We start from the raw sequence: 20,199 nt of genomic DNA, 5'->3' as shown, positions 1-20,199 counted from the left end.
GGGCCCAGGCGCAAGTCAAATTTTGGGGCCCCCTATTTCAAACTTTTGTCTTACAAAATTGCATAGCACCAAAAGCGCGATTATGGGTAGGCTTCAGTGGCGTATATAGGGGGGAGGCCCCCTAGGCCAGAGCCCATAGTGAAATTGCAGGCTCAATTAAAGCATTGCATGTATATTTACACTGTTAACAGTTTTTCACCATGATTAAGTTAGCCGGTTGATTAAAATCATTTTTGAGTAATCTACAAGGAAATGTTAGATATATTGACGGGACTTGCTTTAATGACTTATTGACTTTGATGTTAAATTCATAGTAAGATAACATTAAAATATACAAACGACACTGTCAATATTTTTAAAAAAAGAAACAAAAAATTAATTTTACATAATAATTATAAAATTGAATTGCGCAATTTTTATTTGAACTGTATAATATGTCATAATTCTTAATTATATAACAGCTGCTCCCTTAAAAATGTATAATTATGGCTATGCTGCTTGACTAGTGATAATTGATAAATCGGTCCATAGTGAAAATAATTCGTATATACGCCACTGGTAGGCTTACAACTCCCTGATAACAAAAAACCCTGGAAATAATAAAAACACATAGTTTCCTGTCTCAGTTAGGAAGCTAAACATTTTTTATTTTAGCTCTCCAAATAATACCTATACATACTATATTACAAGTACTATTTTAAAAAACAAAACGCAATTTATCGCTCGCCAAATTAACTTCAATATTTTCAGGCACAATTTCTTGGAGTTCAATTCATTGTCTGTACTATATTTCTCCACTGTACATTTCACTACATCATTTGTGGCCAATTGTATTTCTTTCACAGGTGTTGATGAAGTATCATCATTTTCTTTTAAAATAAATTTAAAAATGATTAACTTATTAAAATAACAACATTTCAATTTACAAATCAATTAATAATTTTTTTGAAAAGTATGTACTTACTAATTGTACTATTCAAATTTTAATAATAATATTTGAAGTTGATGAATATCAAAACTTTAGAATGAAAATACAAAAATTAATAAGAAAAAAAAATTTTAAAAAATTATCTATTAAAATTATATATTTTACTGAACTTTAAAAATGAACTTATTTTCATAAAAAAAAATTGTTACTTAATATTTGAAATAAGATTTCTACATTTCTACGATAAAAATATAATTAAAATTAAAATAACTTCATAAAAATTATTACATTGAAAAAATGTATGATTTTTTCATAGCCTACTTTACAATAATGTGAAAATATAATATTAATTGTTAATTGTTATAGTATCTAAATTCTAATTAAGCTGTAAATTGGCAGATTGAATTAATTTTGTTTCCCAAATTTTTTTTTAGATTATAAATACTATCAGCATTTTTTAAAATTTGAATGAGTAAGAAGAATGTGTAATACATATTATATAAATTTATTTACATTTTAATACTAGTTTTAAATTAGTCAAATGTTACAAGTATATATTTTCTAACTTGTTCTGAATTACAAGAGTCATATATATAAATTTGTGTCAATAATCAATATTGTTCTTTATATAAAAAAAATAATTGATCTTATATTTTTAATAAATATTTTATTTCTATATTTCTTCTCAATGTAGCCGTTTATGCCACAAAAATAGTTTTAAGCAGGTACTTATAAAAGTTATATGTTATGGTTCATTATAATAAAAATATGTTTTTTGTAGGTAAATTAGCAATTTTAAAGGTTTTTAGGCATACATTCTATTATTTTTAAATGATTTATTTATTTAGTAGGTTTCTAGTTCATATTTTGAGAGTTGAAAATTATAATATCTAAAATTAGTTAACTATTTACATTCAATTTTACATCCATATGATTAAATACTACTACCAATTTTGTTGTGTAGAAATCTATCGAAAGAACCTCGTAATTTTTTCAATTCGGCATCTTTTTGGGTTCGTTCTTTCCTTTTTTGAGAACCACTTTTTGGTGGCATGATATAGCATATAGATATTAATTTAATTATTCTAAAAATTTAAAATAACTAACGAAATAGTATTGTGTATCGATGTACCTCGTGCGGCATATATTGCACATTGACTAATATCGGTACTTCACGTTTATAACAGACGAATCATTGTATATCATAACATACTAATTCATTTTAAATGGAATTTAAAAATAACTTCATAGGATCGTAGCCCGTAAGAAACCCGGTATATTTATATATTGTTAACAGCATAGACCTATTAACTTACCTTAGTTAATAGGTCTATGGTTAACAGTATGATAGACCATCGAATGACGGCGATAAACGTATCACTTATAAATTGTCATATTACTTATTAGTTATTAGTTATTATTTCTATTTTAATAGCCAGTGTTTCTTGATATCTTTAAATATATATTAATAATATTTATGGTTAGCATAGGAAATAAATATTGACACCCGCCTTCACAAATCTGTACGACTCCATCGTCTATCGAGTTGTTATTCTTAGAATGTCAACAGTATTGAGTATTACAAAATAGGCTGTAAATATGGCTGTAAAAGGCGTATAACTAGTGTAGTCTATAAATTATAAACAATATAATAATATAAAACTAGCATGGATTGCTAGTAATAATATAAAATAATACATATTATTATAGTGTTTAACTTTCGAACTGAAAGTACCACTACACTGTGACATGGCGTTTTGATTATTGATTATTATTTTTTCATCAGTATCACAATTAACTGGTTTAAAAACTAAAATCCTTGCAGAAAGAATGTAATTCTTCATTTAAATATTAAATTTTGCCAAAATTTAAATTTGAAATGTATAAACAAATAATGTACTTAATGTATTTTTGAGATTTTTAATTGCTGTAAAAACAATTTATGAAAAACCTTATATTGCATTTTATCTATAAAAAATTAAAAACTGAAAATTGTATAGTTTTTTAATTAGAAAATAATTTTATCGCCAAATACGTCTTCTATAAAAAAACAATTTACTTGTGAATTTTTGATACTTTTGCCTTAAGAAAAACTTCTGAGGGATCATGTGTCCATGTATTGAATTCTCAAAGGCTGGTACCGAATTGATTCCCTAGCCAAAACCCCACATCCACATGCCGCATTAGTTTCAGTTTGAAAAAGGTATTTTATTAACCATAAGTTGTACAACACCATCCAATTATTTCCCCTGCCTATTAACCTAGATACGTCCCCACAAAATGGCTTATGATACCTACCTATATCATATTATATTTAATTTAATAATTATATTTTAGTTTACCGAGTATACAGCGAGTACCTTAGAAATTGCTTTAATATTATAGGTACGTAGTATTTTTATAATAACAGTGTTACATTGTCCCATTAACTATATACTATAATATGCATATTATACGCTTCGATTCTTCGAGAATAGATTATGTACTAAAATATGAAGTCCCACACGTTGAACTTAGAAAAAATACTGACTTATTCGAGTGAAAGATTTAAAAATAGATCACATTTAAGACACACCTAGGCACGCTGTAGGTCGCTGTAGCCGGTACAAGTTGTTGACATCCATGAACAAACGAAAAATATTTTAACACTTAAAGGCAGAGCTGTTTGTATTTATACATTAATACAATGATGAAAACGTTTAAATAATACAATTGATATGTCATAAAACGTGTTATAATTTGTTATTCTGTATTTAATGTACGCCTAACTATTTGTAGGTAGAAGTGTACGGCGTGCCTTCTGGGCTACTCATTAAACGCTGTTACGATAATAATATGACGATTGATTCTTAATTTCTACAAATTAAAAACCTTTCTTGACTCAACAATAGATCTATTCATATTCAAATATTCATTATTCATTACAGCTAGATAGGTTAACACTTATAATAATATATTCTATAGTGGTAAAAATAATGAAAGTAAATTTATACATCTTAAACATTTAACAGTTAAATGTTAAATTGAAAATAGTAAACTTAGATCATAATAAATAAATACAAATTACATAGAACTATAATAGTCTATATAGAGTATCTACACGTATAAGAGTGTATAGTTTATAAATTTAGTATACCTACCTATAGAAGTTTTGTAAAATATGAATATGAATTTTACGCTTTATATTACAAGAGGTCACCTATTTAATTATTACTATTTTACCGTATAAGCATGTTATACAGTAATATAATGTAGATAAAGGATGACATTTTGACTCTATAGTCTATGCCATTAACCATCAACCAAAAACCAACTGATGTGTTTTCTGTACAGAAACCTTACATGTTTTGGCAGGCTTTATTGTGAGGATTTTTTTCCAACTGCAAAAAATATAATTTATATTAGTGATTGACGGGGGTCTTAACGGTAAGTTAAAATTAATTTATATATATTTTTGTGATTTTGTCCAATTTTTGTTCAACATTTTAAAGAGGTTTATAAAAATATTTGTGAGATTACCCTCAACTTTTTTTTAAAATTTTAGTAACAATAAATTATTATGAGGAATCTTGTAGGTATTATATATTTTTTTTTTTTTTACGAGCAATAGTCTATACAAATAATTCAATAACAATCAATATATTTTGAACAGTATTCCATCATATACCCATAGAAAATTCTTCTAAATATTTGTTAAAAATATTAACTAACAAATTATTAAGAAAAATACTAGCATTTCTTTTTACTTTTAACTCTCCAAAGCACCAACTAGATTTACATTTGTACCAGAAAATAAATTGAAGTTAAATCCAAGCATTACTGCTCCAAAAGTTGATGACAGATCTCTTCAGAGACAGCAGTTAGCACCCCCAGATTTTTCATTGAAATTGCGCACATTAATGACAGTATTGATTATAGAAATAGATAGTCGCATGGAATACCCACTATAATTTTCTAATAATGTCTTCTATACTTATATTTAAATAACAATAGGTACTTATCAGCACAATTAAATTTCAAAAAATTAAAAAAAAACTATTTTTAAATGAAAATATTATTCTTACATGACTTTATTTTATTTAAAAACTTAGGTTTTTAACTTTTTAACTTTTCAGAACGACAACATATTATAATATAATATTTTTAATTTCATATTTAGAAGTAGAATATTATCTTCGGAGTAGGTACCTGTACTTACTTTAATACATAACAATGGATTTTTGAACGCGTTTAGTTAATGGTTATAATATTATTTAAATATAGGTACCTACGTAAAGTTAAGATTAATTATAATTAGGTGGTCTACGGTTTGGTAAGCTACATCGTTAATCAACACAATTAAATATTCGATCGAAATTCGGCTTTTATGTATTATCCTGGTTTACTCTGCAAAATATTCTGCGAAGATAAGAAATTTAAAATGTTGGCGTATTGGTATAAAAAATGTTGTTTTCAATTACTTAAATTAATTTAATATGTAAAAATAATATTCTCAAAAAAGTTAAGACTTTTCAAAATATAATGCCGTATAGAGTACAGACACTTAAATTTTAAAATGGAGCACACCGAATAATATTATTATATCTAAGATTTTCTATTCGGTGTTCACTGTTCAGTGTTCTTCAATTCTCTATTTAACATTGTATAATCGGGAACACAGAATTTGAAAACGCGTACGACATTAATATTGTATTAGGTACCTACCTACACCATATAACGCAACGCTGTAATGTATTTTAAGATTTGCATAAAATACGAAGGTTTTCAATGTAACGATCCGAGCTCGTTACCACGAGACGAACGAATATTACTGTGCATATATGCATAGTGTACCCGTTGATTGCCCTAATGACGTTAATGTACCTATACTGCACGCGTTATTGGACGAGCTGCACGGCCGCCGGGGGAAGGGTTTTACAATAATAATATTATAATATTATTAAAACAATAACGTGTCGACGTGGACAATTCGATTTTTGGAAACGTGTTTTAAAATAAATTGCGCCAAATCAAATAAGTCATAACAAAGATACAATTATATTATATAACAATAATATATTATGCGCGGTCGTGCGCGGTCAACTTCGGCGGCGCTATAGCTGCTGACGACGACGCGAAACGAATCATAATAAATAGGTAATAATAATAATAATAATAATAATAATAATAATATAGGTATATATTCGTATGTAAGCGAGTAACATACACGCACGTACACACATGTCATGATAAATAAATAAAATAAATATATAATAATAAATAAGTAATGATGATGATAATAATAATTAAAAATGGCCGAAATGTTATGTTCCACGGTATGACGTATAATACCTCCGCGACAGCGGGTGGCATTTTGTTTGTTATTATTTGCTATAGTAATAGGTACGTAATCAATGTCATCCTGCCGGTTTCGGCGGACCGGACATCCTTCCATCATCATCGTCGTCATCACCGGCGTCTCTTGACCTGCGGCGCGGCGTACGGCGAGTAGTTGACCGCGCCTGATGACTTGGCGTGGCCGGCGTACGAACCGTAAACGCCGTACGACTCGGTGGGCGACGTGTGCCATGGGGTCTCGACGATCTTGTACGACGGCGGCTGGCTCTCCCGGTTCTTCTTCAGCACCATGATGAACTGTGCGATCTGGATGAGCACGCTGATCAGGCTCAGCCCGACGCTCTTGAACGCGAACACATGTCCGATGGCCGCCATCAGCGTGCTAAGCACCATTTTCACGTAGCTCAAGCCCATGTGCATGGCCTCCATCTTGTGCTTGTTGCCGCCCTTCTTGCCCCTGGCTGAAACCAACGGTTCGCGGCCATTAAACATCATTATAATAGCAATAGTCAATAATATAATATACACGTATAGATGGGTAATATATAATAACGATTTGAGGGTTGGTGCTCAGTGATACGAATCATTTTCAGAGGACAAACTCAGAAATTTACCAGCCAGCACCAACCCCGCACCGTTAATTATAACGAGTTTTATGAATTAATCTTCATACAATATTACCTACATTTATAATATAATTATGTAAACTTTACCAGCTACTATTATAGGATTCACCATATAAGTACACACTGCAAACTCACCACTAAATTATTTTTGTTGGCAAGTGACCCTATAACCTAACACCTAACCAGAGATCTACACTACTGGGGGTGCATAGCCTCCCAAAGGATTCTTTAGCCCCCCCCCCCCCAAGACCAATTCATTTTTTGAGAAACCATTTTTTCTTTCATAATAGAAAATTAATAATGATTTAAAATATACTTTATGAAATTTTAGATTCTAAGAGCAGCGATGAATGTATTAATTTTACAATGATGTGTGTTTTTTGTGTCCGTCATCATCCTAGTGGGACAGTAAAAGTGTTTCGATTTTCTTCAACAACAACTCTCATGGTAGTAAAGTGAATTTAGTTATGGTACTTTGGGGGGTCAAAAGTAAGAAATTTTCAATAGTTTTAAAGGAAAAAAAAAAATTAAGATAAAACAAAATTTTTTACTGAAACCCGATTTTTAAAGTAAATCGAAAAAAAAATCGTAGATTCATGCGATTTTCACTGAATATCTCTATCCGCATTCTCAATAAAACATAAAATTTGACTTGTTATTTTTGACTCGTATTGAACTATTTATATGAAATTTTCGATTATTATTTGTTAATTTTTTTAAACTAATGTCGATAAAAAATCATGATTTTACGCTCGGTCAAAAAAATTAAAAATGTAGTACAAGGTTAATCATAAGTTCTTATTAATTTAAATAAAAAAAACCTGGGCTTACGCTCAAAAATATTTTTTTATGAGCATTTGAATTCAGGATTTTGACAAAATTCGTAAAATAAAAAAATTATTTTGAGTTAGAAATACACAAAAAAATTTCTTTTTATATCTAGAATTTAAATATGTAGTACAAGATTTCTTACAAATTTGTTTACCTTTGTCAAAAAAAAAATTCTACCGGAAATTCAAATAAAATTTTTATTGCGTTAGAAGTTGAAATTTTTGCAGAATTGGATTTTACTGGATTTCTCTTGTAGCGATTTTCTTATTTTGTCGTGATTCAAAAAAGAATTGATCGTAGACACTTGAAATTTACACCATATGTTTATTTTATCAATTCTGTAGTCTTATACTTGATATCATTTTCAAAATATTTTGACTCGTTTTGAGCTGTTTATGGATATTTTAAATTTTTTTTCAGTTTTTTTTTTATAAAATAAATGTCAATACAATTTTATTCGTTGGGTCAAAAAGATTGAAAATGTAATAAAAAGCTCCTGGTATATATTTTTTAAATATCAGTTGACAAATTTTAAAAATACATATAGGAATGATTTTTTTATAAGCATTTAAAGTTCAATTGAGCATCAGTCACCTTATGAATTTATGATGTAGGTAGTTACCGGACTATACATAATATACATTATATCATTCAAAAGTGAGTATCATTTGATTAGTTAACTGTATTGGACCCAAATCATGAAAATTGCTGTATAGTTAATATTATATGGTGTACCTACTGATGTAAAGTTACACCAGTGGTTCTTGACCTTTTTCGAATGACGGAACACTTAAAATGTTATAAGGTTTTCGAGGAACACAGCCGTAAAATAAAATAGTAATATATACATTTTTTAACTTTTTAATATATTAACCTAAAATGATTCTATAAACAGTATAAACTATACAGTATATTGTTATATACGTTTTATACTTTTGTAGTTTTGTGTGTTGGAACTTGGAAGTCCATAAATGTCAAAATGTTAAGACAATATGAAACTAAACATTTTTTTTGGTGGAACACTTACACCAAGTACATGGAACACCTGTGTGCCGCGGAACACCGGTGAAGAACCACAGCGTTACGCAGAGCATTCATTTCTAATTCAACTCTAATTCGCCGTCACGTCTTAGTGGTCGACATATAATTATATAGTCATTTTTGGTGACTGGTGAGTGTCGTATAAGAAAAAAATAGTCGGCCGCATCATGAAAAATAATTCGCTTCACTACTGTATAGGTAGTAAATAGTAACCAGTAAGTATTCCACATTTCCACGATAATTATACTCGTACATTGTATTATGTATCATGTTTATACCTATTACCTATACTCTGTACAAATAAACAGTGTGAGTACTTGAATAAATTGTATGATCTGTATATTATAGCATGGGCAATTAGACATGTCACATGTGTCATTGCAGATTATGCAATTAACTATATATATATAACTACTATAGCTTCTATATTATATTACCTACTATATATATTGCTTATTTATAGACTACTTAAATTAGTATACTCCTATATTAGTCACTATACTCACTAGGTATAGACTATTATAGTAGCGGTACCTTCTACATTATATTATATATATATATATTATTGAACGTATCTACTCTGTTGATTATTCACGATAAAAGTAATGGGAGCACCGAAGAAAACGTTAACTTGAACTGTAGGTCGGGACTAGATATAGCCCGTCGCTGTCGATAAGTATAGGACGTATAATATGCGTCTCATGCAGGGTAATAACACGTGTATCGTACTATCATCGAAGATCGTACAAATAACAATGTAACAAATGTATTCTACCTTCTATATATCGTTTTGTTTATTACAATTTTTAATCATATTGATAATAGAAATAATTGGAGCACCAAAGAAACGGTTATGTGAACTGAAGGTTGGGAGTAAAGGAGTAAACCGTCGGTAAGTATAGGTGTATGCAGAATGCGTATATACGCTTACGCGTGCATTAAGAACAAGCCGAATTGACTTGTTGTGGTAACTGGTAATAGAACCCATAAACTAGAATATAATAGAATAATGAGTGAGGCGAGATGATTTTTCAATTAATAAATCCGACAGAGTGTCTGGGAATAGTTTAAATATTCATTTTTATGTATAGGTAATAGGTATATTGTATATAGATACTACTCACGCGGTATACCTACCTACTGTTGTAATTCAAGAAAAAGAAGAAAATCACTACCTACCTAAAAATGTGATGTACATAGGTAAGTACTTACCTAGTACTACCTACATTTTGTAATCATATAATAAGCAATAACAACCAATATAATAAGTTCAAACAATAAGGTCGTAATGTTTTATTTTTCTATTGATATAGAGAAAAAATGAAGAACTTTTATCTTTATATGAGCTATACATAGTGAACTCAAATTCTTAATTGTCGAGCTATTTATACGTGTTTATCTTGTGTACACCATTTCAAAAATTCAGTACGCTTAACGTTGTTACAAAGAAAAATAAGCGATACCACCGGAAGTTCGGATAATTGTCACGAGTTGGTTTTTCAACACAACTACTCAACGGTGCATGACTACAAACGGTACAGAATAGTGCACTATTATGTGTGTTGGCCAAAATAAAACGTTTGTGTAAAATATACTAACCTATCTAAAAAAATTAAACTGTCCTAGAGATTATTTGATTTATTTGAATCTTCATAATAATTATCAATTCCAGTACTTTGCGGTTTACAAACCAAATAAGAAAAATATTTGCATTTTATACAGGAAATTAATATTAAAAAAAGGGCATATTAAATTATTATATATAAGAATATTTTGTTAGTATTGAATAAAATAACAATTGTATCTATATTTTCGGTAATATCTGTGACGCTATATCTACTTTAATTAGGATTAGAACTGATTAGGAATTTACTCCTACTTCCATTAAAAACACATGAACACGTCTCTTCCAAATATGTATGAAATAATTATTTCAGTTTAAATATTATTCAGACGTAGAAAATGTTTAAATGCCAAAATCGAATTTAAATAATAATTGGTCTTGGACAATAATAATTAGGTACCTAATAAACATTGATTTTATAATATACAAAATATAAAAATATTGTATATTATAAAATCAATGGTAATAGGTAATAATAATAAAAAACAAAAGTTTTTATTTTACATGTCAATCTGTGGCCTATTTGTTCAATACATTTATTCAGTGGCTTGGCGAGGAGCGGTCTTACGTTCAATCTGCGGAAATCTGTGTACGTACCGGCGGGCGTTGCTAGCTCCCATGGCCGTCTTTAACCTTTCTGAGGCCCTGGGCAGAGGTTTAATGGGGCCCCTACGATTTGGGCAGAACACTATTTTATTACAACAGATAAATAGTGAGGTCAATATTTTTCGAAAGCCGTTGAGTAAGTTTGTGCAAAATACACTAGGTAAATGCAAGTAACTCGAGTCTTAAACGATTAGACACCAGCGTTAGTCTTATTGGTATTTTATAACATTACCTGTACTAAACACATCGACAGTCTCTGCGGGTGCTGAATCTCGTGGTACGATGGCGTCAGCGGTGATCGGGTCGATGTCGGCAGAAACCTCAGATGCTGCTGTTCTAATGCTCCTACGATCTGAGATGCCATGACACGAACAAACAGCTACAGCCAACAAGACGACAATTGATAATAATTTGTTCATTGTGTATATTTTGTTTATTTCGACGACTTAGAAATCTAAGAAAAAAAAAACAAGATAAAAAAGATAATAATATTTGATCGTATAGGACTATTGTAGGCACAAAATTCATATAGTTTCAACATCATCAGAGGGCGCATAGTTCAATTTGATATGTTTCAACACAAATATACATGAAGGTAATAAATACAAATTATTATTATCTACTGTACCAATAAATATAGATAAAAATACAAAGTATGGAAAAACTAAAATTTTTTTACAGAACTATTGAAGTATTTATTTGTAGGTATCAATAATTTTGGCAAAATAGTTAACAAAAAGAAAAACACGTAAAGGCTGGAAATTCTCAAGCTTATACGTACCTAACTATGTAGTACCTTGAATGTATTATGGCAATAAGAAGTCTACATTTTAGACTCTAAACCAATGTCATGGAACGTGGATTATAATGTGTATCATTGCATGTCAATAACAGTGGATGTAATACTATTTGAAGCAATTGCTTCATGGCTTCATAGCTTTAACATGGTAAATTATCATTTGATAATGTTTTTTGATGTAATAAAGGGGATGGTTGATGGTAAAAATATTAAAAATGTACAATTTGCTTCAAAGACTCAAAAAGTTCGCGCCGCCACTGGTCAATAATATGCATATCAACAGTAGGTTAATGCTATAAGATATCAGATAAATATAATATTTAAAGAATCAATAAAAAATAACCGTTACTGCACGTATACTGTTACATATTATATTAGGTATGTATGATAACGATAAGTATTAAAATGTTAAATATTAATGAATTTAAGCATATGGTAGTTTGTAGGTATACTATTATATTATTATATACTAAGTTTATAGAGAACACGAACAGTAAATTATTTAGTCAATTCTATTCCATTTAAAATACAATTTATAATTTCAATAACTTGAAAAAACATGTTTTGAATATCTTTTACTTATTATTTTTTCGATATAATACTTTCGTAGGCAGGTAATTTAAATTGATATGAATATTTAATAATACTTCATTATTAGGTAGGTACTTAGATATTATTTTAAATAAAAATTGAATGATAATGTATTGATAACATTTACTTGTTTATTATTTTATTTTTTTTGATAGACTACACATACTGTCCCATTATAGCATTAAATATGAAAATGTGAATTAAAACGTATGACTAAATACGTAATTCATTGTAATGTTGTTTATCTAGTCCTTATAATCTGTATTATACTGAACGCATTTCTTGCTAGTTATTTGTAGCCTACAGAGTGTGACAAGTTATTGACCAAAATTAGAATTTATTAAAACTATCTATTATTATTTACTTATCCATTACCTACTCAACAAACCAGTTTGTATTTGGATCTGTCATTTTATTATGAGTAAGTGGTTATATTAATTTATATAACCAGTTATTAAATGTTTTATTCAAAAATGAACATTATAGAAATTTGTTATTTATATTTTAGCTTATAGGTAAGATGACTAGGATGGTTATAATTAGGATTTTTGTATTTTAAATAGAGTATACATCCAAAATTGATCTGGATATCCGGAATATGAATATTGTCTAGATATGGTAAGATACTTTCTTGTATCAAATTCGCCTTCAATATTTCTCTAAGAAATTTCCCTCGGTTTCTTTTATTTTTTTTCACAAATAGCTTGTCGCGAGTATACGCTAAAATATTATGAATAACATATTAAAAACTTTTTATTTCCGGTTATGTTTTTTCCAGATGAAACATTTTGCATTTTTAACACACAAATTAATATGTATATAATGTGATACTGTATCTAGGTGTATTGTGTATGTATAATATTATAATACATAATATTACTCTACTGTTCAACTTCATTGTTAACTACAAACATTATATTTTTGTAGACGTGCTTGTATACGGAATAATTTTTTTTTGTTTGTTGTGTTATTAATCTTTTTACTCTACGAGAAGAAGAATACCTCTTGTGGCATAATGTCATATTATACTTTAATGAAGTAGTTGATCGTTTTCAACACACCTATATTATTAACAACCTATATACTTATATCGAATTTGAGCAGTTAATATGAACATTGGTTTACTTTTCATTATACCGTGTGTGTGTGTGTGTCTGTTGATTTTCTAGGATCGTTCTAGTTAGCATAACGATTGTTATTTGTCTTCGGATCGAACGACAATCGTGAGATCCAAACTCGGGAGTGGAGCACACGTCTTCATACGTATACATTTTCGACTAAATTCCATTGTAATCGACGGCGTCTAATGTAATATTATGCGGGTGCCCAGTCGGAATGAAAACCACAATGTGACGGTCGCGAACAGAGATTCGTGGCTGGCACCAAATACTCTCACTGTATATTATTATAATATATAGAGGTACCCATCACAGACAATAAAAAAGTAAATAATATGTATATACGCTCTCCGACATTTTAATATGCATGTGAGCGACGATCGGATTTCTAATAACGTACATATTTTCCATTGTGTCCGTTAATTATTACTTCTATAATCGAAACTGTTGGTGCGGCGGCAATAATGATTTTAAGTTTAAACGTCATTCCGGTCGCGTTCCAGTCGGAAACCGAATCGCTAAAATATCACGCCACTTTGGAATATCAACACAGTCTGTTTCAGATAGACCGTATCCGCTTTTAACTAATACGTATACATCCATTAATAATGATGGCGGTGATTCGCCACGAGCTGTGACAACAAATACGATTATTAACATTCGATGAGCGGTTCTAACAGTTATTTTCACGCGACTTTTATAATGAATAATGATTCAAAATCTTTAGTCTACCGGCGACGCCGAGGTATTTCAGTGGGAGCCGAAACGTACCCGATATAATACAGACCACAGACGTATAGTTACATAGTACACATATATAATATTCATAAGTCGTTTCACAAATCAATATTTATTATTTATTATATGTATAGGTCACACATATATAGGTATATAATTCGTGTATTTGTGTGCCAATGGATTCGATTTATTATGAATTATGATACACGATTATACGAATAGCTTAGATCTTCATATAACGCTAGGTACGATGTATCCACTATCTATAGGTATATATTTTACATTTTATTATTGTTATAATTTAATTTTAATAACGGGTGAGAATGAGTGACAAAGATGTATTTTTTAAGCCAGTTTGCAGTCGAGTATTCGAGTGATATGGAGGTATAAGGTACATGACGTATTATTTTAAGCCGGCTCATTTAACATAATTGAACTTTAAAAACGTCCAACTGCAGAATGTGACGTTTACAGCCTAAACACTGCATAAACATACACTTATTAGTTATTACCTAATTATTATGACGTAGATTACTTTGTTAACGATCACGATCATTGTTTCTATACACCTATATATTTTTCAAACACAACTATGGGTTTTGCAAGTATTATATTATTCATTAAAAGTTGTGAATTTGATCTTTATTCTACTTATAAATAACCAAGCACCAAGCTTATGATTGTACCAAAAGTCACACCTATTTTGTGTTATTTAAACGATATAATATTATTTTTCTGTGGTTTGGTACCTACCTAATATACAATATACATGTCATAAATTATAACACATGAGAGTTGTTGTTACCGATAATCGTTTTTGTATTCTTAGAAGTCTTCGGTCAGAACGAAATGATTTGCACTTTTATACTGCAATTTAAAGAACTGATATAGTAGGTATTTGAGTGAAAGAACAGATTAATATTAAGTATCAATGATTGATTACCGTTGGACCGTTAAATTCTTTGTACGAGAAAATTGAATTGTTTTTTAAAAGCCACGGACGTCCATTTTACAATGCTTGACGTAAAAGAAAAAGAAAAATTTACTTTACCTGAAGCGTTTTGTTGTTTGTAATGTTGTATACCGTGGTTTTTTATACCGTAATGAAAATCTATGATTTGAGCAATTTTTTTGAGGAGTTTGTACTATAATTTTGATCGAATTAAAACTGTCAAAACTCGGGAGACATAAAAGTTTTATCCCGTGGGTACCAAATACACGAGCTCTATTAGAGAGAAGATTAATGCTCACGAATTAGCGAACAAAGGAGGGGCAAGGGGTGGTATATAGACGTGTCGTATTTCTTTTTCTTCACAGAAGTCTCATTAGGCTAAGATCTACTTCTCAACGTCAGAATACAAGTTAAAAACAATACTACGATCAAACGATTATTGTATTCAAATCAAAATGATCCGAGACATGAACACTTCATTATATTAATAACGGTGTTATTCATATATATGTTTCGTAAAATTGTAAGCACACTTGAGAATTTCAAATAAATGTTTACCTAAAAAAATGTGTTTCCATTAAGCGTGTAATGTATATACTTATCGATCGAAATTCCACGTAATCGAATAGATAATGACTAGATATCTGCTAGGATATACAATATATATGTATTATGTACCTTTATATTAAACATGGTTGACAATTAGTCAAGGAAGAGATAAGTTAACACCAGTTTGTTATGGTTGGTTAAAATATGTCATCAGGATTTTGTACATTTATATTAAAAATAAATGTATATATATATAAATTACTTACTTACATTTCAACTCATTAGACATATCGTCATATTATTGAGGTGTAATAACAATGCCCGAAAAAACATTCCTCACGTACACTCTACATTTGGTGCCTTCTTTATTGCCATTCACAATAAATTAAATAATAATAATAATAATATAATATTTTTGAGCGGTATCTTAACGATGTAATACATAGGTAATTTTTATAGACTATTAGTGTTATTATAAGTATATTTTTAGTTAAAAAGTTTAAAACTGATTTACCATTTTAAGCTAATAAGCTAAAATATAAGTTTTTGACTACCATGTCATTACTGTACAGTAAACAGTACTTTTTATGTTATTAATGTCTACAATATTTATATAATATATTATGCTGTACTATATAGGTACAAGGTACAACGATACACTTGTAAATATTTTCATTATTATGGTTGTTATCTCCCCGGTAGTATGTTGTACAATAACAGTAAATAAAAAATTATATTTAACTACTATCCCTATTTGTATAATCAATCATCATTCACCGCTCAAAAGTAATTTGTAAACTGTTAGTTGTATACTATATATTATACTATAGGTAATATTACGTCTATAACACAATTAGCATTGCTGGAATTAAATGGAATTTTTAATTTAATGGGATACTAACTTCAAAAGTATGAATATTATGGATTAATGATGCATACTATTTAGATATTTAAGCATAGTGATATATTTGATTTAATAAAACTATAAGATACTAAAATCTAAATTTATTCGATAGAATGCTATTTTTTTTTGATCTTATGGTTTGGTGCACAAATTATTACTTACAATACTAAATTATATCTAAGCATTCTCTATGTAGCACATTGCTTACATATTTAGATATATATTATATCTTAACGTATTTTCCTATATTTTTTTTTTGGGATAGTAAAATATACTAAAAAGTATCCAGATACAATTGAAGCAAAATGATTTATTTTGTTTTTTTTATATATTATATTAGACGAAATTGCTTTGTATGTGACATTTATTTGATATAATATTTTGCTTTGATCTAAAGAATGACTCGCGTCTAGATAATAGGTGTGTAACTTTTTATTTTTCTGTTTTCATTTGTAAGTGGTCATAACTTATTTGTTTCGCTAACGTAAAAATATTTTGGTGTACCTAATTTAGTTGGAAAAATATTTGATCCATTAAATATCAGACTCAATTTATTTATCAGTAAGTGGAAAATGTAGCTATGGTGTCAGAAAAAAAAGGTAGTGTAATGTTATTCATATTTAAGTATTGTATTGACTACTTATATTAATGCAAGATTGCTTGTGTAATGATATGTTTAGTATACTTAAGTAATAGATTAATATAATGAAAATAGGCTTCCGTGTAGAATATGCCAGAATTATTAAACTTTAGAATTATAGTTTACAGATACATATGAGTTTAAAAGAGTTCACTGATCTGTATAGATAGTTGGGCAATATTAATAAATCATTAAAATCGAAATACGTTTTAAGTAAAGTAGGTTTTACATACAATTATAAGCACAATTCATTTTAAAAACTGTCTTGTAATATTAGTTTAGGAACATATTAGTTCTTAACATTGGAAGGAAAATTAAGGGATCAAAACGTAATTCAATAATATTATAGAAAACTGATAATGGTATATTATATTATATTGGGTACTCGTAGCTTAAAATGTTGCGTTTAACAGCAACATTAATATTCCTTATATATTTTATCTTAATAGTTTTTCTATGCTATCAATAGGTCATATAATAAATATAGGTACTGATGAAAAATTATAATTAGTTATGACTTTGTTGATCTTAAGTAGAAAACTGTAAAACGTAAAACCATGAATCAATTCAGTTGACCGACCTGCATAAACGCTAATATAGGTAACTATTATATTATTAATCTAACATAAACACAATATTGTATTTGCTAAATTTAATAAATTGTCATTACAAATTTAAAGTATTAAATTGGTTGAATAGTTTGTGGAAAAACAATGAGTGTAGTAAGAATAATTTATGATATAATTTTATTGAGAATTACGAATTTTGAGAGTATTAACATTAATATTTGCTAATGAGGAAAATAATAAACAAAAGAAGTTTCTAAAACTTTTTTGTAAAAAAATATAAAAAAATATGTCTTACAGGAAAATCGGCAATCGCTTACAACCCCGTAGATTTTGTTAATTTTTAAAAATTATTATTTAGAAGAATAGAACGTTTTGCAGCCTTGCAAGTTGGTTTAAAATCCGATTTTCAAAATTATAAGTATAAAAGTTAAAATATTTATTTGAATAATGCTCAATATTTGTTATTTTCCTAGCACTATTCAAAGAAAAACTAAAATTTAGGCTATGATCTGACCTGCAAAAATTTCTTATCTTACAGATAAAAAAAAATTATCAAAATCTGACATATCAAAGAGGCGTGAGAGTTTTTCTGTGAATTCTTTTTTAATATATAACACACCTTATCAATCCCCCTAAATAGGTAGTAGAAAAGTGGAAAAGTAATATAATTAGGAAATCAAGCAGCAAAAAAAATTTCAAATTTAATTTTCAAATTTTCTAGGATTGCGAAAAAATTGGAAAACCCGTTTCCACATCTGTAAGAAGTATGAATAGTATGAATATTCTTTTTTCATGATACTTAGATGTATGCACACTTAATAAAATACATTTATTGTGAAATACTTTGTGTTTTAAATTATCTAGGTATCTACTTTTGATTTAGTTTATAGTAGGTATAGGTACTGCAAAATAATATGTAAATAATGCTGGTTTCGCGTTTACTAAGTACCTAAGTAATATAATTTCATTTCGTTTTTAATCTCAATCTGTCTGAACAATAATCTCTAAAGTCGGTTTCTAATCGAAAACCAAAGCCTTCCTTAAACCAAAATGCATTTTTAGACTTCTAGGGAAGGCTTTTGCAAAACCCATAAAACCGTTTTAACGACTATTACCACTATGTTATAATGTATTATTATTATGGACCTACTGGTATCTATGTCTTATATGTGGTATACTCCGAGTGGTATCCTCGTCTATTTATATAATAAATTTATATCGTCAATTCATATTATGCATTGCTATCGCATTATAATAATTCATGTTATTACTGTTATTGTCATATTGAGTATTTAGAGTAGGTAGGTACCTGATTGGTTTGGGATTCGTCGACGGTGTGTAGGTACGGCTCTGCGGCGAACGAGTGAACGAAAAACAAAATTCGCAAAAGTCACAGTAAACTCGAAAAACGGCGGTCAGACCAAAAGACGGATGGCCAGTTTAATATTATTATAATAACGAATCGGAGAAGACTCGGCGCCACCGCGTACGTGTTATATTATCGTTGCGTGTTAGGCGAGTGCTGGATGTGTTGGCGGCTACAAAATGCTCCGGTCGAATGTTCACCGGTACAGTCCGGTGCCGGGTATTTAATTGATTCCCACCAGGCGAATTCGGGGCGGTGGCAGTGTGCGAAAGCCTGTGGAAAGCGAGAAAAAAAACCGCGCACCGGTTCGCCCGCGTCAACCGCCGAATACCACTACCACGGTCACGGCCACCGTATTTTTACTGTACCGGTTTGACCGAAGACAAGGCAAACCGACACGCCGACCGACGCAAATCTCGATCGTTACTAGATAGGTGTTAATATTATATAACGTAAGTATATGAGAAACGATCAAAATTATAATAGTACTATATAAGAACCGCGATGCCGGATAGTCAAGTGACGTGCTCCAGGATGGCGACAACGATCGCAGGAGTAAAAAGTGTTTTTTTTTGTGGGGGGAGGGGTTGGGGAGAGGATAATTTAGTTTGGTCTTACGATATAATATCATAGAAGTAATTGCAAGGACTCGAGGAAAAATTTAGGATTATACCATGTGACACATTTGCAATAATACATGCAATTATATTATACGAGTAATATAACACGAGCTCCTCCTTAAAGGCTCCTTATTATTGCACTAATATGGCCCGTAATATATAAATAATATACATAATATAAAATGTATTATTAAAAAATGTAGTGTTCAATATGTGTACACATTTTTTCAAAAAATGTCGGCATCTATTGAAAACTGATTTTTGAAAATATCAATGTTTGATTCTTATTTTACACATTTTATGATCATTTTAGAGTCCTTATGAACTTTAAAAATCTAACAAAATACAAAGTTAATCTTA

General features: G+C 29.3%; 1 protein-coding gene across 1 annotated transcript; it reads right to left on the bottom strand.

Moving 5' to 3' along the window:
- Positions 1 to 5,942: 5,942 nt before the first annotated feature.
- Positions 5,943 to 19,435, bottom strand: LOC111038427. Its single transcript, XM_022321521.1, has 3 exons — positions 19,163 to 19,435; positions 11,226 to 11,447; positions 5,943 to 6,726 (listed from the first exon to the last, which is right to left on the bottom strand). Exons 2-3 carry the CDS (start codon positions 11,410 to 11,412, stop codon positions 6,377 to 6,379), a joined length of 537 nt encoding a protein of 178 aa, XP_022177213.1. The 5' UTR covers positions 11,413 to 11,447; positions 19,163 to 19,435; the 3' UTR covers positions 5,943 to 6,376.
- Positions 19,436 to 20,199: the final 764 nt, after the last annotated feature.

The sequence above is a fragment of the Myzus persicae genome, unplaced genomic scaffold, assembly GCF_001856785.1.
Source record: "Myzus persicae strain clone G006 unplaced genomic scaffold, MPER_G0061.0, whole genome shotgun sequence".
NCBI lineage: Eukaryota > Metazoa > Arthropoda > Insecta > Hemiptera > Aphididae > Myzus > Myzus persicae.
The sequence above is the reverse complement of the archived record's forward strand: the minus strand, read 5'-3'. Positions and strand labels throughout refer to the sequence as shown.

Coding starts and splice junctions, on each gene's coding strand:
- LOC111038427 (XM_022321521.1), bottom strand. CDS start 11,412: ATGAACAAATTATTATCAATTGTCGTCTTGTTGGCTGTAGCTGTTTGT. Junction 6,727..11,225: donor TGTCGATGTGTTTAGTACAG/GTAATGTTATAA, acceptor CGTTGGTTTCAG/CCAGGGGCAAGAAGGGCGGC.